Source organism: Eschrichtius robustus, chromosome 4 (genome assembly GCF_028021215.1).
Source record: "Eschrichtius robustus isolate mEscRob2 chromosome 4, mEscRob2.pri, whole genome shotgun sequence".
Taxonomy (NCBI): domain Eukaryota; kingdom Metazoa; phylum Chordata; class Mammalia; order Artiodactyla; family Eschrichtiidae; genus Eschrichtius; species Eschrichtius robustus.
In genome coordinates, this window is record NC_090827.1 from 152,287,367 (window position 1) to 152,312,072 (window position 24,706).

The window sequence follows — 24,706 nt, forward strand, 5'->3', positions numbered from 1 at the left end:
GTGAGAAGACGGTGCACACGGCATTCTGTCCCAAATTTAAATATCAGAGCCTGGGCCCAAGCGCATCTGAAAGCGCGTCGTATGGCCGGGAGCCTGCAGCTCGTCCTGAGCTGCTTGCTGCCTCTCTCTCAGCCCACGCCCAGGGCTGCACGAAGAGCCTCCCGCCAGCCGCGTGAGGGACGCGGTTTGCAGGCGCGTGTGCACACGCACCAGGGTCCCCCGGCACGCAGGACCAAGGTGCACGTCTGGCTCAAGCAGGCAGCATCCAACAGCTCAGCCGGTGGGCCAGACTCAGAGCGACGAAGACAGAACACTTGGGGACAAAGAGGTCTGTGGAGAGGGACAGAGAGGGTGCTGTGTCCTGCAGAAAAGCTACACTGATCCAGGAAGTGTCCCCTACAGCAGGGGCTCATAAACGGGTCATGTCAATGTCAGCCCCTTTCTGCCATCCCAGTGACCACTCCATGGGCCCAGGTGCAAAGTGGCCATGACAGCAGGGACGGAGGACGTGCGTGGGCCAGTTACGTGGACTTCCTGAACTCTCAACACAGCTCCCAGCCCAACCCCATACCAGCAAAGACGAAAACATGGTCAGAGGATGGGGACATGCCAGCAACCCGGTGGCCACCTGACAACACACAAGCCACAATAAAAGTGGAGATGGTGACTTACCCCTGGAGACAGTTGTGGCTTTGCTGTCCTGGCCAAGATGCAGGTGCCAGTGCCAAATCCCCACTGACTGCCCTGGAGCCATAACTGTCTCCAAAGGAGGGGCCCATCTGAGATCTCTGCTCAGTGGGGTGTGCGGTGGAGTGTCCAAGGAAGGAACCGGGGAACCCAGTACCCCTCCCAGTAAGCTGCGAGCTGAGATGGCCCCTGACCATCAGGGGTCCTCAGGCTACCAAACCAGCAGGTAGAGAAAAGGCTGCTTTAAAAAAATTTTTTTAATTGAACTATAGGTAATTTACAATGTTCCATTAGTTTCTGGTGTACAGCAAAGTGATTCAGTTATATATGTGTATATACGGGGTTGGCCAGAAAGTTCGTTCGGGTTTTTCCATAAGATGTGACCGAAAAATCCAAATGAGCTTTTTGGCCAACCCAATATATATATTCCTTTTCACATTCTTTTCTATTACGGTTTATTACAAGATATTGAATATAGTTCCCTGTGCTATACAGTAGGGCCTATTGTTTATATATATATATATATATATATATATATATATATATATATATATATATATATATACATATTTTTTTTTTTAATAAATCTTAACCACTTTTTTTTTTAAAATTATGTATTTATTTATGGCTGTGTTGGGTCTTCGTTTCTGTGTGAGGGCTTTCTCTAGTTGTGGCAAGCGGGGGCCACTCTTCATCGCGGTGCGCGGGCCTCTCACTTTCGCGGCCTCTCTTGCTGCGGAGCACAGGCTCTAGAGCGCAGGCTCAGTAGTTGTGGCTCACGGGCCTAGTTGCTCCGCGGCATGTGGGATCTTCCCAGACCAGGGCTCGAACCCGTGTCCCCTGCATTGGCAGGCGGAGTCTCAACCACTGCGCCACCAGGGAAGCCCCTGTTTATATTTTATATATAGCAGCTTGTATCCCAAAAAGAAGAGGCTGCTTTAACGCTGGGGTGATGCACTCCTACCGTCACAGAGAAATAGGGTTGGTGCTCATTACCGACTGAACTGGATCCCCCCAATTCACACACTGACGTTCTCACCCCCAGTACCAAAGAATGTGACAGTATTTGGAGAGGGAGCCTTTAAAGAGGTGATTAAAATGAGGTCACATGGGTGGGCCCAAATCCCACATGGCTGGTGTCCTTATAAGAAGAGAAGATTAGGACACAGACACACACAAAGGGACGACCATGTGAAGACACGGGGAGGAGGTGGCCGTCTGCAAGGCAAGGAGAGCGCCCTCAGGAGGAACCCCTGCCCGCAGGCTGCGGCCTCCAGGACGTGAGAGGATGAGCGTCTGCCGTGTGGGCCACCTGCCCGCCGTGGTGCTTGGTCACGTAGCCACATCCAGGCAGAGCTTCCTGACGAGGCAGGAAGACAACGCCCAGAAACCGGGGGCCCACCGGGCACCCCAGCACCCCGTGTATGGTACCAACAGGGCCCCAGGCACCAAGCCCTGAAGCCTCCCCCAGCGGCCAAGGGCAATGGGGACAGGTGCTGGCTTTGGGGTTCAGGTGGAGAGTTCTCACGCTGACATCCCCAGCCCAGGACGAGGCAGCTGGTGGGCCCTGGCACCCCGCCCTTTCCATGCGGACAGGAGCCGGGGGTGACTGGGCCTCGCCTTCCATGTGCCCTGCCAGGCCTGCCCCCCCATCCCTGAGCCCAGGCAGCTCGGAGGGCAGCGGAGAGAGGAGGGTGGGTCGGGGCCCCCACTCCTGCTTGCGTCACCCCAGACTGGCTGCACCCCTGCTCCTCGCCACGTGGCCTCGCCACACCGTTCTGTGTCGGCTCCACCTGCCCTGGGGTGGGCGTGGGGGGTTGGGGAGGAGCCCCAGGGCTCCATACCACCCCTCGTGGCTTCCCTGCCCCCTGTCCACATGTCCATCCACAGTCCCCAAGTCGCCCTCGTCTGGGCGTGCTGTTTTCTCCTGGGCCCAGATAAGGAGCCCGGATGACCGCAGGAGTGGACACTGCCGGCCTTCCCTGCCACTGCGGACAGTCTGGGCCAGGCAGGGTGCAGTGGGCAGGCTGGCTGGGCCTCAGGAAGTGGGAACCCTCTGGGCCCTCCTGGCGCAGGGGCTGGGAATGGGGCCTGCTGCACCCAGCGGTGACGCCAGAGACCCCAGGCGCGCAGAGCGGGCACCCCAGTGGCAACTCACACCAGTCTGCGCTTGACCCGAGTCCCATCCAGGCTCCCACAGGCGGGGGTTGGGTGAGGCGGGGATGGCCTCACTCCAGCCAGGCCTCGTGTCTGCCCAGTGCCCACCACGAAGGCCGTCCCCATTACTGTGCGTGGAAAGGCACTTTAAGGGGGTGAATGAGGGGCAGGAGGGGACAAACAGAGGGGACGACTGGCTGAGAGGCTGACGGCAGTCCGGCCCAGCACGGCTTCTGGCCGCCCAGGCTCACGGTCAGCACAGGTGCAGTCGCGGGGCAGCAGTGGCCCTCACGGGGCAGGGGCCCCCAGGTACCACACGGGGCTCGAGAAGGGGCCTGGTCGGGCCCAGTAGTCCACAGCACGGACCCGGTAGGAGCCGGAGACGACAGCCGTGTCTGAGGACACAAAGGTACATGCCTGCTCTTCAACCTGAACCCCTCTGATCCCCGCAAGCTCCAGGTGCCGAGAGGCCCTGGACCCCTCCCCACAGGGACTGTGCTGAGGCAGCAGGCACACCTGGGCTGAACACGAAGAGGTTAAAGGTCGAAGGCTTCCTGCTGACGGGCAGGTACACCACACCCTCCGGGGAGAACTGGATCTCATAGGTCCACAGGCACCTGGGGAAGGTCAGGCACAACCAGGGCTGGGGTCCAGGGGGGCTGGCAGGCAGGGGGCGCCCAGAGCCCTACTCCCCTCCAGCCCCCTTCCTGGCCCCTCCCCGGGGCCCAGGACACTCTTCCTGCCATGACAAAGGGCCACACTGGCTGAGAGGAGGGGTCTGGAGCACAGTGCCAGGGGCAAATGGCCTGTGTAGGTACCCCCATCCTACATCACAGAGGTACAAAGTCATGGGCCATTTGTGCCAACAGTGGGGGCAGCTGTATGGGGAGCAGAGAGCACAGTCCGCGTGGGGTGGCCGAAGGGCCACAGAGAGTGGCCACATGGGCGCTACAGGCCGGAGGATTTGGGGGCCAAGGGCGCGTGGGGGGGGCAGGGGTAGGGGTGGTGACCGCACTCACGCACTTGGAGCCCACACGCTCATCGGACCAGACCAAAAGCAGCTGCCCGCGGGTCAAGGGCAGAGCACGAAGCCGGGTCACCTGGGGGAGTGAGGCACCGAGACTGGTTGGGGGCGGGGGCGACCGGGGCGGCGGCGGGGAAGGGAAATGCCACTTGCCTGCCCCGGCGGCTCCTCGGGGCGCGCGCACACGTGCACCAGCCAGAGCGAGGGCACAGGAAGCTCAGGGCGCAGCGTCAGGCGGCCGCTGCTGGGAAAGGGGAGCGGCACCACGGTCGCCGGGTCCTGGGGACAGAGTCAGGGGCTCAGGGACCTCGCACCTCGGGAGCCGCCCCGCCCCTTACCCCACGCTCCCCGCGGACCTCGGCCGCGCGCATGCGCCGGAACTGCTCAGCAGAGGGGTAGACGGGCCTGCCCAGGCGCCGCCACTCGCCGTAGGGGCTGCAGAGCCAGTTGTCCATGTAGAGCTGGACAAAGACGACCTCTGCGGAGCGGGATGCTGGGGCCGGGCCTCGCCTCCTCCAGGCCCCGCCCCGCCAGAGCTACCCCCACCCCACGGGCGGGAGCCCCCTCTCTGGGAGCCCTGCTTACCCGGGCCCGGGGGCACCCCGTGCAGGCTCAGAGTCAAGGGTACGCTGCGGTTGGCGTGGGCGCGGGTGTCGTCGCTCGCGTAGACCAGCACCGTGGCGCGCCAGGCGTCGGCGGGGCCCGTGGGGGGGTGGGCGCTGGCCAGGACGCCCACCGTGTGGTTGCTATCCAGCACCGTCCCGCCCCGCGACACCTCAGCCCAGAGCTGCTCGCCGTCTGCGGGGGTAGAGGGGTCACCACGCGGAGTCGTCGCCCCTCGACCCTCCCAGGGCCCGGCTTCCCACCATTTGCCCTCCTCCACCGGAGATCCCCGGCCACACCACAGCCTCTGCGGCCCACTGAGCTGGGGAAGGGTGGGGAGGGACAAGAAACACGCTCCCGGCTCCCCAGCAGGGCACATCCTTCCGCGGGCCTTTGCACAAGCTACCCCTGGCCTAGCACGACATCCCCGTCCAACTGAGGCCTCATCCTGGCCCCGCCCTCGCAGGAAGCGCCGGGGCACGCGGCTCACCCAGCAGGGCCAGCAGGGCCATCGCCGTGAGCACCGGCTTGCGCAGCAGCTGCACGTGCGGCGGGCGCGTGTCGTTGACCTGGAAGCGCGCGGTGAGCGTGCGCTGAGAGAAGGGGTGCGGGTGGTAACTCAGGAAGGCGTTGTCGTTGCTTAGGAGCGCATAGCGCACGGAGGAGCTGGTGTTGGCCACCAGCAGGTTCTGGTGCTGTGCGATGACCTGCGGGCATCGGGGTGGCTGGGAACGCGACCGCGGGGGCCGCCTGCCCGCCACTCCCACCCGGGAGAAAGGCCTCCCGCAGGGGCGGGCCTGGCGGCGGGCCCACCTTCACGACCATGGCAGCGTAGGTCACGTCGGCCCTCCAGGGCTGCGGCAGGGACCAGCCCACCAGCGGGTCGGCCTCGTCGTTGTAAACGGGGGTGTCCGCGAACTTGGGGAAGAGCCGCTGTATCTGCCGCACGACCGCCGCCTCCTGCTCCAGGATGTAGATGGAGCTGCCCGCGCCCTGCGCAGAGGCCCCGCCTGAGCAACCCCCGAGACCGCCGCGGAGGGCCGGCGGGGCTGCAGGCAGCAGGCGGGATTCTGGGGTTGCCGCATGCGGGGGACCCCCGCGTGGGCGCTGGGTTGGGGGCGGGGACGGACGGAAGGGCGGGGATCCCGGGCTGGACCTTCTTGTGGAGGGCGATGTAGTCCAGCCTCACGCCCATCTCCCCGGTGAAGAAGTTGGTGCCGTTGTGGCAGTGCCCCAGGAGGCCCCAGCAGAGCGGGGAGCGCGGCAGCGGGTGGAAGGAATCTCCGGGGCCGCCCAGGCGCAGAGCCGAGCTGGCGGCTCGCAGACCCTCGGAGCAGGCGTCGTAGTAGTTCAAGAAGCCTGGGCGGGAGGGACACAGAGTCCACACCCCCGCGCCGGAGGAGCCGCTGCCACCCCCTCTCAGATCCGCAGGACCCCAGGAGGCCGGCCTGCCCACCTTGCAAGGTCATGGACACGTTGTCAAAGTCGTGGTGGTCCGGCTCGTTCCACGTCTCGAAATTCCACTTGGAAACGTGCTTGAGGCCGTACCTACCTGCAGAGGGTCCCTACTGTGGCGAGAGGGCCCCTGCCCTGGGACAGGGTCATGGGCTCATGGGGATCCCCAGCGAGGGGCAACCATGGTGGGGGGCTTGGATGCGACGGGAGTGTCTGATTCCCTATGAGCTCGCCCCCCCCCCACTTGCCCCCCTCCCCCATCAGGAGGCCCTGGTTCAGCGGGTTCATGATGAGGAGACCAGAAGGTGGCCTGGGTGGGTGTGGGAGGAGAGCCTGCCCAGCAGTGCCCCCCTGTCCCCGCAGGGCACGCGCCCCGCCCACCGATGTATCTCCTGGCCAGGAGCGAGACCAGGTCCTTCCACTCGAACACCTGCCGCTTGTCCTCAAAGTCAGTGAAGCGTCCGGAGGGGCTGCCCATCAGCTCAAAGCCTGTAGCACATGAGGGCGGCTGTCCGCTGCTCACCTGCCTGTCTCCACCAGGCCCGCGCTGAGGTAGGCCCTGCGTGGGCAACCAGAAGGACCCAGAAGGGCCAGGCCAAGGGGAGGGCGTGGGGCCAGCAGTACAAGGGCGAGGCTGGCGGCTTACCTGGGACGAGCTGGTTCTCCCTGAGAAGGTCCAGGTACCGGTCCAGGTGGGTGAAGTTGTAGCTCAGGCCCTGCCTGGCTGACCCCCTGTAGAAGGACACTCAATGTCAGGATGGGGGAAGGTGGGCCCGGGGCTGGAACGGTGGCCACATTCAAGCAGCTAAGAAACCTGCAAGGTGCCGTGCAGGACTAGGCTCCAGACTCAACTGGCCCCTCTCCTCAGAAACGTGACTGTGTAAGCCTAGTAGTCACTCACAGCCTAGTGTGAACTAGGCTGTCTGTACTGGAACCCCACCCTCGAGCCTTCAGGGGCTCAGAATAGCCTGTGGGAGGGGGCAGGCAGGTCTTTCGGGAAAGGTACAACAGGATGGAGGGGGGAGAATAGGCATCTTAAAGACAGCTGACAGTGAAGCGGGAGGCTGTGGGATGAGCTTGGCAGGACCCTGTGGTGCCATATCCTGCTTCCCTGCACCTCCTGGAGGCCAGGGCCCCAGACTTGGCTCAACACTACCCCTGCCCCCCTTCCACACTCTGAGAGGCAACGTGAACAGGCAGGAGAGGGAGAAGGGCAGTCCCCCCACCCTGCACTCATCCCTGAGGTAGAAATGAACTCATGATAATCAAGCAGCAGAAAAGCAGCTAGTGGGCCTGGGGCAGAAGAACGGTGTGGGTTGTGAGAGATGCAGTCACACGAGGCCTTGTGACAATGGTGAGGATGGGACCCTGACTCAGGGTAACATGGGGAGTCCTCTCAGGGATTGAAGCAGAGCAGTACCATGACTTTTTTTTATGTGTTTGTAAGACAATTCTTTTAGAACAGTTTTGGATTCACAGCAAAATTGAGACGGAGGTACGGAGATTTACCCCCCGCCACGCTCCCTCCCCACATGCACAGCCTCCCCCATGGTCAACATCCCAGAGTGGGACTTTTGTTACAACTGGTGGACCTACACTAACATCACAGTCACCCCAAATCCACAGTCCACATTAGGGCTCACCGGGTGATGTACATTCTATGGGTTTGGAAAAATGTATAACGGCATGTATCTACCACTGTAGCATCACACAAAGTATTTTCACTGCCCTGAAAATCCTTTCTGCCTCACCTCTTCGTCCTCCCCCCACCCCAAACCCCTGACGTGTTTACTGTCTCCATAGTTTTGTCTTTGCCATATTTTGAAAGGATCCCTTCATCGGCCCGTTGGAGCCAGAGTGGGAGCTGGAAGACGGTTCCCCGGGGGAGGTAGGTGCCCGGACTGGGTGGCGTCGGCGGCAGCAGCAAGAGGGAGCTGGCGCGGATGGATTTAGGAGGCAGAGGGGCCAGCGTCCACTGCCGGAATGGAGGGGAGCTGGGAAGGGGGAGTTCAGCACAACCGTGGATTTCGCTTGAGCACCTGGGGGTGCGTGCAGTTGGCAGAGGCAGGCGGGGGAGTAAGATGGGTCTCAAATGCGCTGGCGTGGAGGTGGCGCACCTGGGGTCGGGGGCTGGGTGAGGAAACTGGTGCTCAGCCGTCAGGCCAAGGCAAGGAGGGCGAGGCAGGCGGAGTAGAGCACCGAGCCTGGGGCTGATGCGGCAGCCTGGGGTGGCCCAGACGGGTGGGCCGGCAGAGGGTCTGAGGGCTTCCCCTGAGGGCACGCCCGGTCCATCCACAGATCTGAGGGGGAGGGCGGACACGTTCCAGAGGGCGTGCAGCTGCGCCCTCTAGTGGCAGCCAGGTGCGTCTCGCCTGCGCGGCAGCGAGGGAGGGGCGACGAGGGATCAAGGTGGAATCTGGCCCCGAACCGCTCTGGGTCTAAGTCTCCCAGTCAGTCCCACGCCAGTCTGGCCAGCCCACCGCTGTCCCCCTGAGGGACAGCGAGGGTCTGGACAAGTCAGCACCTCCCTTCCGGGCCTCCTCTGCCCCACTCGTCACTGCACAAGGTCAAGGCCGAGCCACCACGCAGACAGGGTGCCTCCGGCTCTCACCAGACCGCGTCTTCCCACCTCCGGAGCCCAGCCCCACAGCACGTGCGCAGCGGGGGTCCGCCCCTCCCCCCTCCAAAGGTCACAACCGGTAGCAAAGAAAAAAAAGCGCTCGGGTAAAAATTAAATGCGTGGCAGCGGACGGGTTCCAAAGTCCCACAGGTGGGGGTGGGGGAGCAGGCGTGCGCGATGGGCTACGCATGTACAGCGGAGGCCCGGGCACGGGTGCCAGGCTTTCTCTGCAGACCCTGGCAGCGCTGGGCCGACTTGGGGCGGGAGCACATCAGGCCTCGGGTAAATTCTGTTCCGGCGCTCAGTGTCCTGGGCCTGCGGGGTGTCACCAGGGGAGCCCCAGCCGCAGAGCCGATCTCAGCCTGTCACTCTGAGTGGACTTGAGTGTCCGCTGACCAATCCAGCCTCGGCACCCAGAAATGCCCTAGGGGTCAGTAACCTGCCCCCTGGGGACCAGAAGACCCAACCTTGGGGTGATCCCAGGCCCAGGAACCCCGGGAAGCTGTCCTCGGGCCCCACCGTCGGTGCCTAGGTCTCCATCCGTCTCAGCCTCCGTCAGGAGGGGAATTTGAGTGATCAAAGCTAGTGAGGGGGCTGAGCCAGAAGGTGTAGTGCACAGCCCACCCCTGCACTCCCCCTGCAGAGGCTTGGGTCACGCACGCAGTCCAGCCCGAGGGCCTCTCCATCCTCCAGCCATGCAGGAGGCCGAACCTGGGCGCGAGGCACAGGTGGCATCGCCTCCCGCTCCTGGTCCGGCACTTGGGCCGGGGCAGCGGAGGCCGCACAACGACTTTATTCACTGCACGCCGGCAGCCGTCAGGCTGCACCAGGAACCACCCCCCATCCCTGGGCCTGAGCGCGTGCGCCGCGAGGACCCAGCAGCACCCAGGCCTGGTGAGTGCTCGGGTGCGCAGGGCGGGGCCCCAGGCCTCGCGTGCTCGGGCGTGGAATCTGGGGAACACGGGGTGGGGATCGGGCCGGGTGCAGATGGGGCCGCGCTTGCTCGTCTGGCGAGGGGAGGGACGCACTCGTGGGAGGGGGCGCAGGGTGGATGGAAATGTGCTGGGTGGGGCCCGGGCCGCGCGTGCTTGGCTTGCAGGGCGCACTCGTGGGAAGGGGCGCAGAGCGGGGGTACGTGTGGAAATGCACGGGGTGGGAACCCGGGGCGCGCGTGGTCGGTAGGGATGGGGGGGCGCGGGGCCGGGGTGGGGAAATACATGGGGCAGGGCGAGAGTGCTCATAGGGGGAGACACAGACCCGCCGCTGCGGGGAACCGGCAGCCACCGTCAGGGTCCCGGCTGCGAAGGTGCCGGCCGGGGAGGCAGGAGAGTCGCTCTTCTGGAACTGGGAGCGCTGGGGTCTGGTTCTCTGGACCCTGGAGATGAGAATGGGCTTGCAGCCCAGCCTCTTTTCACTTGTGGGGATACATGGCTCCTTTCCAAATAAGTGTACTCAGCGGCTTAAAATGGTGATTTAAAGACCAATATTAAAATAACAACCATGTGGCACAGGACTGGGCAGGAGGCAAGATGAAGGCGGTTCCAGCAGGCGGAGGTGCTGGAGACCCCACGCCCCTTGCTGGTTAACCCGCGCCAGGGTCCTGCTGCCCCCCTGCCCCGGTGGAGAAGTCTGCAGTGGGCCCACTGGGGTGAAGGGGGACAGTGGACCTCGGCCAGCAAGGCCCCAGGACCCAAGACGTTCACCTGTGTGCCTGGTCAGATGGCAGCATGAAGACCACAGTCCTCAAAGCACAGAGGGACAGGCAGGGGTTGGGGGGGGGGGTGGCGCTTAGGCCCCAGGGGCCCTACAATTCTCAGTTGAATCTCTTCAGCTGCTTAGACACCCAGCCTGGGCAGCGGCTGGGGGAGCAGAGGCCCAGGGCCTGCCACCAAGGCAGCCAAGGCCACCCCTGCGGTGCAGCTGGATGGGGGACATGGGTGCTGCAGCGCTGAGAACAGTCCCTCCCTGAAATATCAGTATCTCCACCTGCCTAAAATCCCACCACAGGTGCTCCAAACCTAGGCAGCCCCCGAAAGCCCCGTCCCCACCTCCTGAGAGGGGGAGGGGCCGCCACCTCCATTCACCCCTCCCCTCCCCGATGGTGGGCCCAGCCGCCACCGCTGCCCACACGTGCCACGCAGGGAGTTCCCACACTGCCGCTCCGCCGCCGGTAGCTGGGTTGGAAGATAAGCATGTTATGACCCCTCGGTGGCCCCTCCACTCCAGCCCTGAGAGGAGTCTTATCTGCCCCTGAACTGCTGTGACTTGTCCCACCCGCCCTCTGGCCGGTGGCTCCTGTAAACCACATCCTTGGGCAAACAGCTCCGCCCCAGGACTGAGTGGGTACTGCGCAGGACTCAGGGGGAGGGGCCGGGCCGGGAGGCCCCAGGCTCTGCCCCGGGTGGTTGGGTTCAAACTCCCGAGGGCAGGGCGAGATCTTGGGGCCCAACACAGACTCTTCAAGAAAAAGGAATCAGATCTGGAGATGGACGCGGCATCGCAGTGGGGCCTCAGCCCTGACCACTCCTCCCCCTCGATGCAGGTGTGCGGAGACCCTCCCACCCTCTGGCTATCCCCCCAGCCACCCTGGGGTTCCACTCCCACCTCTGCCCCCAAATGGGGCCTCTGGTCTTTCCCATCAGGCCATGATGTGGCAGAGCTTTCAGGGAGGCTCTGGAGGGAGGTCCCGAAATGAGGCTGAATGTGGGAGGCACCTGGATGGAGCTCCCCCTGCCCCGGGCTTTGGGAGACAGCAGGCCCAGGCCAGCTCAGCCTTGCAGCCCCGTCAAAGGGACCCCTCGCAGCCTCTCAGGTCTCCCCTCCAGGATGGAGAACACTTGGGGCTGTGGTGTTCTTTCCCCACGCTGCCCCTAAGGCACCCACTTGTTCATTGTAAAGATGGGAGAACCGAGGTCCTGAGTAATTTTAAAATCAGCAGCGCGCTCTTCGTTAACTGCATGTGGGACACAAGGGCAGTCATCCAAAGGGGCCGTTTACCTTCACACCAGCCCTACGAAGCAGGTTCCACTGGCCCAGGAGAAGTGGACGGAGGCGTGGCGAGGCCAGACGGCCACCCACCACACAGGGCCAGCACCTGGCTGGGATCCAGGTGGCGGGGCTCCAGGGGACAGAACCAGGACCCCTGCCCCTGCAGCAGGAAGGGCACACCTGGCTGCTAATTGTATCTTGATGCCTGGCAGCCCTCCAGTCCTCGGACACACACACACACACACACACACACACACACACACACACACACACACACACACACACACACACACACACACACACACACACACACACACACACACACACACACACACACACACACACACACACACACACACACACACACACACACACACACACACACACACACACCCAACGGCCTCGTGCCTGCTTTCCACACAAGGACACAGAGCAGAAGCCAAGATGTGGCTGCCCTGGGCCCAGCTGGCTCCCGCGTGGACCAGACCCATCGCCTGGCAGACGGGATGTACAGGGATGGGACCCGGAGACCAGCCCCTCCCTCGGACCCCCATCCTTGCCCACACTCCAGGGTCCTGGGAGCCACGGCACTGGGCCCGTTCCCCCGCCCCCTCCCCCGGTACAACTGGCCAGGCTCCTGAGCTTTCCGCCTCCCCCAGGGGCCCAGAATCCAAGCTTCCTGCTCCAGCCACTCAATGCCCCAGCCCACGGGTCCCGCACCTGGAGCCCTGCTCCTGGGAGGCTGGAAGCTTATAAGAGTCCCACACAATTGTAATTATGTGTGGGCCTCTGATTACAGTACAACTCCGCGGATTAGCTGCTCAGGTAATGCGCATCTGGGGGAACCTATGACTCAGCAATCTTTGGAGTAAATGATTTAACTGCAAGCCCAGCACAGCCGAGCAGTCAGATGCTAAGCACAGAGCACTGCCCGCCGGTCAGTGCCAGGCCAGCTCTGTGCCTGAGCCCACCACCTGCATGCCCAACCCGCTAACTGAGCCAGAGGCCCCGCGGACAGACAAGCTAGGCCCGCACTACCTGCCGAGGCCGTGAGGGGCCCCCTCAGGTAAGAGTCCCCCTGGGACCCTGCGGCAGGACAGCGAGGGCTCTAGACGACTCGGCCACAGCAGAGGCCAGCTCCCTGGATGGAGCGGAGGGGCAGAACGCTGTGAGTGGAAAGGCCCGATTCCAGTGTTTCTTTTGTGGACTCCCCGTTGTTTAAACAGTCACTCAGTCGACACACCTGGACCTCGGGGGCTGGCTGAGCTCAAGGTGTCCAGGGACCCCTGTGTGGTGAGGTCTTCAGAGGAAAGAAACAGCTCCCCTAGCATCCCCCAAAGGGCAGGCCTGCCACTCGAGCCCTGGGGGTGGCGTCCACCTGCCCACACCTCACACCAGGCCGGAACGAGCGCCCGTCCTCCACACCCGGGGACACCCCAGGCCCCGCGTTCCCAGCCAGTGCACACACCGCGCCAGGGTGACCAGGCTCTGAGGAAGCAGAGACCGTCTGCTTCATGTCACCATGAGGGGGACAGCAAGAGCTGAAGTCCGGGCGGACCTCAGCACAGCTGTGAACGGGACTCCCTGGCACTCGCTGAGCACAGAGGCAAGGTCAGCCTGGGCCGGGTGGCAGGCTGCCCTCTGGACAGCAGGGACGATTGGCACGCGTGTTCCACGGTGCGTCTTTGTGGCCTGAGCCACCAGCCAAAACCCAGAAGCATTAACACGCACTGGGAAAGGGGCCTGCTGTCCCAGAACACCCTGCAGGCGATGGACACCAGTCACCCCCGCTGCCCTCCCAGCCGGCCCCTCAAAGCACGTTCCAGGAATTCTGCTGCAAGGACCGGGCAGTGGCAGGCGCTGCTGCAGCACAGATTTGGGGTCCTGGCATCTGCAAGGCTCTTCCTGCCAGCAGGGCCACAGTGCAGAGGTGATGGAGGGACGACCAGAGGGGACTATGGTGGTCTGGACGGCGGAGCGGAGGGGCCTCTGGCGTGGACAGAGAGCAGCGGAGCTTGTTCTGGCCACGCGAGTCTGGGTCTCCGTGACGCCCTCTGACTCTGACATGTCTCGCCACCCCAGCAATGACACCCACTTCTGCCCACTTTGCAGGTTTTCTCGGGGGGCGGGCTGGTGCCCCATGATGGAAGTGTCCCCTGAGTGCACACAGCAGGGCAGGGGGCTGGTGCTGGTTCGCCGGCGGCCCCCCGCACCCCCAGGCCTGCGAGAGGCTCTGAAGGCCCGGCTGCGGCGGAGCTGTGCGTGCAGCGTGCAGGGGGCCTGGGCACTGCTGCAGGACCTGCTCCCCGCCACACGCTGGCTCCGCCAGTACCAGCCTCGGGAGGACCTGGCGGGTGACGTCATATCTGGGCTGGTCATCGGCATCATCCTGGTGCCTCAGGCCATCGCCTACTCACTGCTGGCCGGGCTGCAGCCCATCTACAGCCTCTACACGTCCTTCTTTGCGAACCTCATCTACTTCCTCATGGGCACCTCGCGCCACGTCTCCGTGGGTATCTTCAGCCTGCTCTGCCTCATGGTGGGCCAGGTGGTGGACCGCGAGCTCCTGCTGGCCGGCTTCGACCCCGCCCAGGATGGCCCGGGGCCCGGGGCCAACCGCAGCACCCTCAACGCCTCGGCCACCATGCTGGCGCTTGGGCTACAGGACTGCAGCCGGGACTGCTACGCCATCCACGTGGCCACCGCCCTCACGCTGCTGGCCGGGATTTACCAGGTGAGGAGCTGGGCCTGGGCCTAGACAGCCTGGCTCAGCCACTCAGAGCAGCCCCTTCCGGTACTGGCCGCCCCCCTGCAAGAGCCAAGCCCGGGGGAGACAGGAGGTCAGGGCGGTGGCTTAACCCGCAAGGAGAGGAGAGAACAGGGCATAGGCAGAAGTGGGTGCGTGACAGCACCCCGGGTCGGGGCACCAGAGGGGCTGAGGGTGCCCGGGGTGGGGGCCTGCCTGGCCAGCCGCAGAGTGTGGCCTCGGGCCCAAACGTGCCCCCACGTGGTCTGAACATCCTCCCCGGCGTCCTGTCCCAAGTGGGATCCTGGGAACTGCCTGCCCGCCTGCCTCCCCACGGCCTCCCCGCACCCAGCCCTCCCTGGCCCAGGGCTGTCCACCCCAACGTCGCTCCCTCCCAAGGGCCACCTCAGGTCCTTCCCCTCAGCTCCAGGTCCCCCGGGAGGGGGGCGGTGCTGTGGACAGGGCAGAGAAAGGAGCTGCCTTCCGATGCCCAGAGCCCGCGTGTGTGGGACCGCGGTGAGCGTCGTGGCCACAGTGTGCACTCTGGCGGCTGCCGTGCCTGTGCGCGCACACGCATGTGCAGGCGGCCGCGGATGGGGTCCACGTGGGAAATGAGCACTGCGAGGGAGGGAGGTCCGGCTCTGCGCCGTGCCCGCGCCCTGCAGCCCTGACCACGCTCTGTCCGCAGGTCCTCATGGGCGTCCTCGGGCTGGGCTTCGTGTCCGCCTACCTCTCGCAGCCGCTGCTGGACGGCTTCGCCATGGGGGCCTCAGTGACCATCCTGACCTCCCAGCTCCGACACCTGCTGGGCGTGCGGGTCCCGCGGCACCAGGGGCCGGGCCTGGTGGTCAGCACGTGGCTGAGCCTGCTGCGCAGCGCCGGGCAGGCCAACCTGTGCGACGTGCTCACCAGCGCCACGTGCCTGGCCGTGCTGCTGGCGGCCAAGGAGCTCTCGGACCGCTACCGGCACCACCTGAAGGTGCCGCTGCCCGCAGAACTGCTGGTCATCGGGGCGGCCACGCTCGTGTCCCACTTCGGGCAGTTCCACGAGCGCTTCGGCTCCAGCGTGGCTGGCGACATCCCCACTGGCTTCATGGCCCCGCATGTGCCAGAGCCGGGGCTGGTGTGGCGCGTGGCACTGGACGCCGCATCCCTGGCCCTCGTGAGTTCCGCCTTCTCCATCTCGCTGGCGGAGATGTTCGCCCGCAGCCACGGCTACTCTGTGCGCGCCAACCAGGAGCTGCTGGCTGTGGGCTGCTGCAACGTGCTGCCTGCCTTCTTCCACTGTTTTGCCACCAGCGCCGCCCTGGCCAAGAGCCTGGTGAAGACGGCCACCGGCTGCCGCACGCAGCTCTCCAGTGCGGTCAGCGCCGCCGTGGTGCTGCTGGTGGTGCTGGCGCTAGCGCCCCTGTTCCGGGACCTGCAGCGGAGCGTGCTGGCCTGCATCATCATCGTCAGCCTGCGTGGGGCCCTGCGCAAGGTGCGGGATGTCCCGCGGCTGTGGCGGCTCAGCCCTGCCGATGCTCTGGTCTGGGTGGCCACGGCGGCCACCTGCGTGCTGGTCAGCACCGAGGCCGGGCTCCTGGCCGGCATTCTCCTCTCACTGCTCAGCCTGGCCGGCCGCACACGGCACCCACGCGCTGCCCTGCTCGCCCGCGCCGGGGATTCCAGCTTCTACGGGGACCCAGCAGAATTTGAGGGCCTGGTCCCCGAGCCTGGTGTGCAGGTGTTCCGCTTCACGGGGCCCCTCTACTACGCCAATAAGGACTTCTTTCTGCGGTCACTCTACAGCCTCACCGGGCTGAACGCGGGGTACGCAGCCGCCAGGAGGAAGGAGCGGGGCCCGGGGGTGGGGGCTGGCGAGGGAGAGCCTGTCGAAGGCAGGGACCTGGGTCCCGGGAGCAGCACAGCTGCGCTGGTGCCCTCGGCGACCTGCTTCCACGCAGTGGTCATTGACTGTGCCCCGCTGCTGTTCCTGGACGCGGCCGGCCTGGCCACACTGCAGGACCTGCGCCGAGACTACGGGGCCTTGGGCATCACCCTGCTCCTGGCCTGCTGCAGCCCCTCGGTAAGGGACACCCTGAGGAGAGGCGGCTTCCTCGGGGAGGACCAGGGGGACGCGGCCGAGGAGGGGCAGCTGTTCCCCAGCGTGCACTGTGCCGTGCAGGCGGCCCGAGCCCGCTGCCAGGAGCTGGTGGCCGCCAACTCCACCCTCTAACAGAGCCGGCACCTGCCGCCAGCCTCCACTCCCACCATCCACCACTGCGATCTTGCTGTTGCCTGGTGCCTCCAATCTAGAGGACCCAGGGAACCCCAAATGGGATGGAGGGTGGCAGTGAACACACACAAGGACCCAGACACTTGAGAACCCTCAACTGCACCTTTGAGACAAACGCTGCCTCGGTGCCAACCTGGGCCCAGTGCTGTGCATCTGTGGTCCGTGGAGCCGGTCTGACACTCGGTGTCCTGTCTTACTTGAACAAGGACCCTGAGGCAGTCATGTGGCCTCCAAGGTGCCAAAAGGACGTTGGTCCCTTGGCCCGCTAGTGCCCCCCCACCCCAGGTGAGAGCTGGCAGCTCTGGCCAGGGGTGTGATGAGAGTCTCTGTGTCTAGGAAACCCCGCAATGCACACACCCAAGTGTTTCTTACACCCTCTGCCTCAGCCCCCACCGGGGCTGGCAGGGCCAAAGGCAGATGTGACCAACACGACCTCAGCCCGGCCCCTGGCGTGGCATCCCCACACAGTCTGAGCACAGAGCGAGGGTGCCCACTCGCCGTTGCAGGGTCCAGCTCTGCCCGATCCAGGGGCTGCCCCAGCACCCACAGCGCCTGTGCCACCAGGAGGGTGCCCTCAATTCTCCCCTGCCCCCAGGATGCTTGGCCGAGAAGCACAGGGGCAATGGCTTCTTGGAGCACGAGTCCCCCACCCCGTGACCCCGCCATGGCCCGGTACTGCACTGTCCTCCACAACCAGACGCCACCTCCTCTTAAGTCTCCGTCTGCATCTCCATACACTGGGCTCTGCCCAGCTGCCCCCAGGCTGCCCATCCCCTCCATCACCCACCTGGCCGTGATGAGGTCCAGCAGCCAGTGGGTCCGAACCTGTTCGATGCCACCATGAGGGACGGCACCCACGTAGGCCAGGTTGAGCTGCTGGTCCCAGCTGAGGTCATACCGGTCAGCCTGGCTGTGCGGCAGTGGGGGACTGGGCACAAAACAAGGGGGAGTGGAGGCGTTAGTCCCCTTGAGTGGGGCTAGCAGAGGGGCCTCAGCACAGGCCCCGCACCTACAAACTCAGGGCAAGGACCGGGGCGTGTCTGCTGGTGAATTTTACTGTCCCTGATGTAATAAACTGCCCCCTAGTGCCAGGACTGTGATGAAGTCTCAGGTTTATGGGGGTCGGGGGCTCCCAGAGAGATCACATTCCCACCCTGCTCCCTGCCCCACCAGCCGGGAGATATCAGCTCCAAGCCCGACAGAGGCAATCGGGGACACCAGGGATGGGGACAGGTCCCACTGCAGGGACGTCGAACGTTCTGGGGTTGCCCCGTTGAGGTGGTCCCGGTCTGCGCCAAAGAGTAGTGTCCTGGGCCACAGCCCCTCCTGCAGCCTGGGCTGCCGCGGTTGGCCACCAGGCTCTTCAGCCTCTGGGGGGTGACCAGGCACACTCAGGACCTGGCCGCAGGCCCCCACCACACGGGGCAGCCGCTCAGCTAGAAAACCTCCGCAGCACCGGAAACATGGCATAGAGCCAGCGGACAGAGAGGAGATCCCCACTCTGAGGCTGGACCCGAAAGAAAGGAGCGAGCCGCGGCCCTCCTCCCTTCGGAGCGCCTACTGCAGGTCTCTCCAGGCGCGACACGGGGGTCCCGGAGGCACGGGGCGGGGTGCGCGGCCGCGGTTCGGGAAGAGCGCGCAGCGAGCAGGGGCGGGCTGGGCCGCTCCGACCTCAGTGTCCCCCGCGAGGCGCTCACCAGAAGCCGGTGCTCCTCCAGAAGGGCTGCAGGGGACGCAGCGCGCGGGCCGCGTCCACGCGCACCAGGTGCGGAGCCTCGGCGGCCGCAAGGGACACGGCCAGGAGCGCGAGCAGCGCGGCGCGGGGGCGAGGTGGGCGCATGGCGGGGGCGCGGGGGACGCAAGCCCCGGGCGCGGGAGCACCCCAATCCCGGGAGACCCACCCGGTCCTCCGCGCTCCGGGAGCCGAGGTCCGCGCCCCGCCCGCCTGTTCCGCCTCCGGGTCGCGCGCCACGTGACCGCCGGCACGGGGCGGGGCCTCGGCAGGACCGGGCCGGGCGGGGGTCTGGCGGGCAGTGGGAGGTGGGCGGGGCCGGAGCGGTGGGCGTGGAGCGGGGCTGTGGGAGGGGCGTGGCCGGGAAGGGAAAGCAGGAGGCGTGGGCGGGGTCTGGCGGGAGGTGGCGGTGGGCGTGGGGCTGGGTGGCGGGGCGGGCAGCTCCCGCAGCCCCGGAATCTGGAGCGCTTCTCCAGACAGTGGGCTGTGCCCAGCTGCCCTCAGGCTGCCATCCCCCCGCCCCAATCTGGAGCCCTTCCCGGCAGTTTGCTCCCCTCCGTTCCCTCCCGCGCCGAGCGGGCTGCGGGGACTGGGCGGCACTCGGAAAGCGCTCGGCCTTCAGCCGCTCGAGTGAAATCCGTCGTCTGTTAATGCTTCGGAAGGTCGGCTCGCGGGCCGGCAAGTATCCTAACGCGCGGGCCAGGCGGCTGCTCAGTGGAAGGTGGTCAGAAGTGGGACACGTTTGGAAGGTGGATGGTGGCTCTTAGGAATTCGGCTGGAGCAGCGCGCGGATGTGACGTTTTCTGAGAGGAGGGCTGTTGCAAAGCAACGGGGGTGGTCAGGGGGCTAAGCTGCCTCTGAGAAGCCAAGTGGACATTTCTATGGGCAGATGGGCAGCGCGGCCTGGGTGTTGGGGGAGGCGGGGTCAGCGGTGAACGTTTAAGCTTCTAACTGCACATATACTACGGGTGTGTATACCTACATATACTGTAGGTCGTACAGCCTCACATCCTCCGCCAGTCAAGCGTCTCAGGACTCGGGGAAGAGCCTCTGTCCTTGCACTGTCCTCCCTCGGACAGCAGAACCCCGCCCCAGAGTCAACCAGTGTCCAGTCCCTTGGGCTGAAGAGAGAGGAGCTCTAAAAGTGATGGACGACATCCAGTCACAGAATGAAGGCGTGCTCCGTAGCCCGAGGAAAAGTACAAAGGCAGCAGAACCCAGGCGCGTCCTAGTGAAATGCTGAAACCAAAGCTGAAGGGAAAGCCTTCAAAGCAGCTTGAGGGGGAAAGGACCCGTTACCCTCAAAGTGCAAAACAGCAAGAAAGAACACTGACTTTCCAACAGAAGCGGCCAGAACCAGCAGCCAAGGGAATGAAAACTTCAAACTAAACCACTGTTAGCCAGGACGTCTCGATCCAGCAAAAAGCATGCTTTGAAATGGAGGTCAAATAAAGACGCTTCGGAGAATCCAACTCTGAGAACACTTGTCACCACTGACCCTCCTTTACGGAAACGGTAACTGGTGTTCTTCCAGAAGAACAGTGATCCTTGCAGCCCAGAGGGGCAGGAAGGAAGGAAATGCAGCAGAAAGGTCTATTGTCTATAAGTCTAATGAAGAGTGACACATAACACGGCAATAATAACGTCTCGTTGGGCTCGAAATATATCCAGAGACTGAAACATATGACAACAGTAGTAGTCCAGGGATTGTGAGGGGCACACGGTGTGTGAGCGGCTGGCCCCCCATGTCCTCTGAGTGGGGGCTTCTACCGTGAAGGGACTTTGCAGGTGGGACTAAGTTAAGGGTCTTGAGATAGGGAGGTGACCCTGGATCATCCGAGCGGGCTCTGAGTGTCCTTGTAAGGGGGAGGCAGAGGGAGATTTGACACGAAAGAGGCTGCATGGTGACTTCAGAAGAAAGGAAGCCATCTGAAGATCGTCCTAAAATTTGCACTCAGGACTTGTTTTAATCATGTGTGCTTAGACAGATGGACACAGATCCCTAGAAATAGGAGGCAGGACCACATGGGGAGGTGGAGGGAGGGGATGGGCATTATTAAAGTATCCTTACGTGCAAAGAGTCTTTAGTGCCCAAAGGCAGGACACGTCCCCTTTAACAGAGGAAAGGGCAGTGGAAAAGCTTTGAAACTTGGCGTGAAGTGTGAGTTAGCCAAGGTCCTTGAATTAAGAGAGATTAAGGCCTGGGACAAGACAGAGGCCCATCTAGGGTTCCACTTGCTGGACTGGAATTTGAAAAAGGGTGTTTGAGGAGACCAGTCTTTGTCTCAGTCACACAGGCCCTCTGGGAGCCCTCAGGGACTGTACTTTGAGAAGTGACATGTGTAGCATGTCCTGGCCACACCTCACGTCGTGGCCTTAGTGCACATGGAAACGTGTGGGAGTCTGTAAGACGAGATTCCTAGAGTTCTCACCTCTGAAGGGGGCGATTTTTAGGTGATGGTTGGACAGTGTATGATCAACGTGCAGACGGGCCACTTGTTTGGGGCAGGCGCTGCTGAGACTGCTGCGTGAAGTCCAGCCGGTGTGCTGAGCTCTGGATCCGTCCGTCGTCAGGGCTGGGGCACGGGAGGAGCCCCGTCACGTGGGGTAGCTGGCAGTGCTGTCGCACAGTCCATGGACACCCGCCGCTGCTACCCAGGTCATCCCAAGGGGCTCCCCAGGTAGCCAGGGGGTCTGGGGGAAGGATTTGTGGCCACCAGGACTCAACAAGGACTAGAAGATGTTGGGTCTGTGTGACCAGTGGCTGTCCTTGGAGGAGGGCGTCATCACGGTGAGGCCACACCTGTGCTCCTGGAGAAAGGCGTCTGCCTTCGGTCAAGGTTGGTCAAGGGCTCGCCTGCCAGGACGGTGCGTGCTGGAAGGCGGCCAGGTGCCGGGGTGGCCTGGAGAGGCGTGGCCGTCCGTTCGGGGTGGAGCCAACGGTGGGGAGAGGCACCCACTGAGCAAAGTGTCTGGTCGCTGGTCGGTGGAGGCCGTGGTGTTAGCGGTGTTGGATTTCCAGTGTGGAGCCCTAACAGTGGGACCACAGCTGCACGGTGTGGTTTTCCACCGTGAGGGACCCTTAACTTTTACAGGGAAAAGAACGGGCAGAACTAGGCCTTATTCTCTCCCCTCTATGCCCTTATATTGGTTTTTTCTTTCATCCTTTTCTCCCTCTTCATTTATTTCTTCATTTATTTTTCTGTTAGGCTTTTCGTCCCTGTCTCTGGCTGGTAAGAGGACCAGGGGCCCTGCTGGCAGCACCATCAATCTTTCTCCCTCTTCCTTCCCTTAAACAAAAGCCTGTTTTTTCTCAAATAAAACCTGGCCTGTATCTCTAAGCAGGGAAGAACGGTTTCCTTCTCTCCGCACCCCCCCCCCCATATCTGTCTTTGGCTGTATTGGCTGTATTCGCTTGTTTTCTGTGTTCTTGGCGCTCTGGCATTTGGGGCCTTGGTACTGGAGAGACAGCCCTCCCAGTGCTGAGCCTCCCCACGGTGAACCGGCCCAGAGCCCACAGCCCAACCAGCCCCTCAGCCACTCTCACCCCTTGTGCCGACACGCCCCCTGCCCCAGACCTCCCCGGGGCTGGGCACTGTACAAGCAGCCCTGCCCCTAGCGCTCAGGCCTGCCAGAATTATTCCAACGGTCCAGTCCTAAACTTGCCGTGTGTACCTGTGCTGCCTCACCCACTCCTTCCTGCAAAAGCCCCAGTTAAGGCTCTGGGCCACGTTCTCTTCACTTCTGCTTCTGCCTCCTGACCCAAACCGATGCTCCTGACGTGGTGGCCCCTTCGCTTGAGAAATGTGAATAATAAATTCTTCCTTCAAGGCAGACGTAGAGAATGGACTTGGGGACACGGTGTGGGGGGGAGGGGAAGCTGGGAAGAAATGAGAGAGTGGCATGGACATATACGCACGACCAAATGTAAAAATAGGTGGCTAGTGGGAAGCAGCCGCATAGCACAGGGAGATCAGCTCGGTGCTCTGTGACCACCTAGAGGGGTGGGATGGGGAGTGTGGGAAGGAGACGCAAGAGGGAGGGGATATGGGGATATATGTATATGTATAGCTGATTCACTTTGTCATGAAGCAGAAACTAACACACCATTGTAGAGCAATTATACTCCAATAAAGATGTAAAAATAAATAAATAAAAACTGAAAAAAAAAAGTTCTTCCTTCAAAGGCAGTTGTCTCCGTTTCTGTCATCTTACCATATCTGATTAAAACAAATCCTGGGCACAAATTTTATTTAATTAAATTAATTAATTTATTTTTTATAAATTCATTTATTTAGTTTTGGTTGCACTGCGTCTTCGTTGCTGCGCGCGGGCTTTCTCTAGTTGCGGCGAGCGGGGGCTACCCTTCGTTGCGGTGCGCAGGCTTCTCATTGCAGTAGCTTCTCTTGTTGCAGAGCACGGGCTCTAGGCACACGGGCTTAGTTGCTCCACGGCACGTGGGATCTTCCCGGACCAGGGCTCGGACCCGTGTCCCCTGCATTGGCAGGCGGATTCTTAACCACTGTGCCACCAGGGAAGTCCCCTGGGCACAAATTTTAGAACAAAGGTGCAGTGCTGCTCAGGAATGCCAGGAACGTGGCTCTAGAAGCTGGAGGCCAGCAGCCCTCGTGGAGGGAATGTGGTCCCGCCCACACCTTGAACACGCGCAGGGGCTTCTGCTATGGAGACAGGGGCTATAACGCCAGAGCGGTAGGGACAGTGGGGCCCTGGGCACAGATGGACACAGGCACCACAGGGAGGCCATGGGTCCATGCAGTCGCCTGGGTTCACACAGGGCCTTCATCTGCCCAGAAGGTTTTGTAACATTTGCTAAATGAAGACAAAGTGACCACAGCAGTTCCCACACTCTCTCAGGTCCCCCATCACACTTCCCCTCTGGCTGGGGTGGTGCCGGGGGTGGCACTCTCGAGATCTTGCCAAGGGGAAGTTAAGTTGCGGGAACATGGGTTGGGGGTCAGTGGAGAACACCACGCCCTCCCCAGCCACTTGGTTAGGAAGTTACTGCCAAACATCCTGGCGTAGAAAACAGCTTCCAGGAACACCCGTGGCAACTAACCAGGAGGAAGGAGTGAATCACCCTAACTTGGAAGAGGATTAAACATCCGCTGATTTAACCGGAAACGCTGACATTGACAAGATAACGTGGACCCTAACAGCCAGTGTGACAAGGACATGATGTAAGAAGCTTCGTCAGATCAGCAGGGACATTTTAGATTAGTCATGGCCCAGGAAAAGCACACAACCCTGAGGCTTCCCAGCTTATGGAAGAAACTTGACGACGTTCTCTCCAGCTGTGACAGTAGTCCTAACAATGTATGCGATACAACCAGCAACTAGTTGTCAAGCAGAAAGTCTTGTAAAATAGCAGTGACAATTTTTTTCAATCAGTTATGCTGGAGGGACTAAATTATCTTTTTATTTTCTCCCTGGACAATGATATTGCAAAATTGTTATAAAAAGAGACAATTTAAAACGTAGATGAGGGAATTCCCTGGCAGTCCAGTGGTTAGGACTCTGGGCTTTCACTGCCGAGGGCCCGGGTTCAATTCTTGGTTGGGGAACTAAGATCCCACAAGCCACGCAGCAGGGACAAAAAATGTTTTAAGAACGTGGATGAAAAAAGAATCACAGCGGAGTAGCAGGCAGTTATGAATAAAAGGTGTGGGCTTTTTCTAGATTTTGTGATGTTTGTGCCATTTATCGATATTTTTCATGCTTAATTTGTTGTGATTTTTTTCTCTCATTCTGAATACGTGTGTTTCTAATTTTATCAAAATAATTCTGCATTTTTTCTTAAAGAGAGTCCCATTGACTTCAGGCTGCCCCACACCTGGGCAGGCCCAGCCCCACATTTACCTGGTGGTACATCGGACAAGTGGAGACGCGCCTGAGGCCGCACAGCACGCCGCCCTCTTCCTGAGACTCGGGCATCTTCGCCGTCTCAGGGCGGCAGGTGCTCGTGGAGCAGGGCTCAAAGGCCCTCCCCAGAAGGGAAAGGGCTGCCCAGCTGGCCGAGAGGAAACAAAGGAGGCCTTCACCAAGAGCCACCGCTGAGCGGGTGGCAGGACCAGCCAGGTGTGGGGGGGATGCAGACACGGTCCCTCCCAATATTCACGGAGCCTGTCTTTGCGAGTCCGCCTGTTCGCGAAGACCCGCTTGTCCCACCGTCGTCAACGCTCGCGGCGCCTTCAAGGCTGTCCGCGGATGGACGTGCACGGAGCAGCGGCGACGGGCCCTGCCTTCTCGCTTCTGCTCACCCGTGAGCGAGCCCTCTTCCTGCCCCTTCGGGGCCGCGTTTCCGCTCTTGTGCTTTCGGTGGTGATTCTGCGGCTTCCGTGGCCCCCGGCCCAGGGCTCGTCACATCCAGAGTCCTGAGCGCGGGAGGCCGGGACGTG

General features: G+C 62.3%; 2 protein-coding genes across 4 annotated transcripts; one reads left to right on the forward strand and one right to left on the reverse strand.

Annotated features, from left to right (window-relative positions):
* Positions 1 to 926: 926 nt before the first annotated feature.
* IDUA (alpha-L-iduronidase) lies at positions 927 to 18,511 on the reverse strand. Of its 3 annotated transcripts, XM_068543614.1 has the most exons (14): positions 18,256 to 18,511; positions 17,346 to 17,486; positions 6,573 to 6,658; positions 6,308 to 6,415; positions 5,928 to 6,023; positions 5,628 to 5,830; positions 5,285 to 5,464; positions 4,962 to 5,178; positions 4,454 to 4,666; positions 4,225 to 4,346; positions 4,022 to 4,147; positions 3,868 to 3,944; positions 3,361 to 3,461; positions 927 to 3,239 (listed from the first exon to the last, which is right to left on the reverse strand). In XM_068543614.1, exons 1-14 carry the CDS (start codon positions 18,396 to 18,398, stop codon positions 3,133 to 3,135), a joined length of 1,920 nt encoding a protein of 639 aa, XP_068399715.1. In that variant the 5' UTR covers positions 18,399 to 18,511; the 3' UTR covers positions 927 to 3,132. The 3 variants fall into 3 exon arrangements, with proteins under 3 accessions (XP_068399715.1, XP_068399716.1, XP_068399717.1); XM_068543615.1 differs by lacking the exon at positions 6,308 to 6,415; XM_068543616.1 differs by lacking the exon at positions 927 to 3,239 and having other exon boundaries at positions 3,864 to 3,944.
* SLC26A1 (solute carrier family 26 member 1) lies at positions 13,678 to 16,830 on the forward strand. The gene is made up of 2 exons (XM_068543613.1): positions 13,678 to 14,268; positions 14,969 to 16,830. Exons 1-2 carry the CDS (start codon positions 13,678 to 13,680, stop codon positions 16,496 to 16,498), a joined length of 2,121 nt encoding a protein of 706 aa, XP_068399714.1. The 3' UTR covers positions 16,499 to 16,830.
* Positions 18,512 to 24,706: the final 6,195 nt, after the last annotated feature.

What these genes read in the sequence shown, in the direction of transcription:
- IDUA (XM_068543614.1), bottom strand. Translation starts at nt 18,398, where the DNA reads ATGCGCCCACCTCGCCCCCGCGCCGCGCTGCTCGCGCTCCTGGCCGTG. An exon ending in CCTGGCCAGGAGATACATCG is followed by an intron (nt 6,024 to 6,307) that starts GTGGGCGGGGCG and finishes GACCCTCTGCAG; the next exon opens with GTAGGTACGGCCTCAAGCAC. An exon ending in CGTGTCCATGACCTTGCAAG is followed by an intron (nt 5,831 to 5,927) that starts GTGGGCAGGCCG and finishes CCTCCCGCCCAG; the next exon opens with GCTTCTTGAACTACTACGAC.
- SLC26A1 (XM_068543613.1), top strand. Translation starts at nt 13,678, where the DNA reads ATGGAAGTGTCCCCTGAGTGCACACAGCAGGGCAGGGGGCTGGTGCTG. An exon ending in TGCTGGCCGGGATTTACCAG is followed by an intron (nt 14,269 to 14,968) that starts GTGAGGAGCTGG and finishes CTCTGTCCGCAG; the next exon opens with GTCCTCATGGGCGTCCTCGG.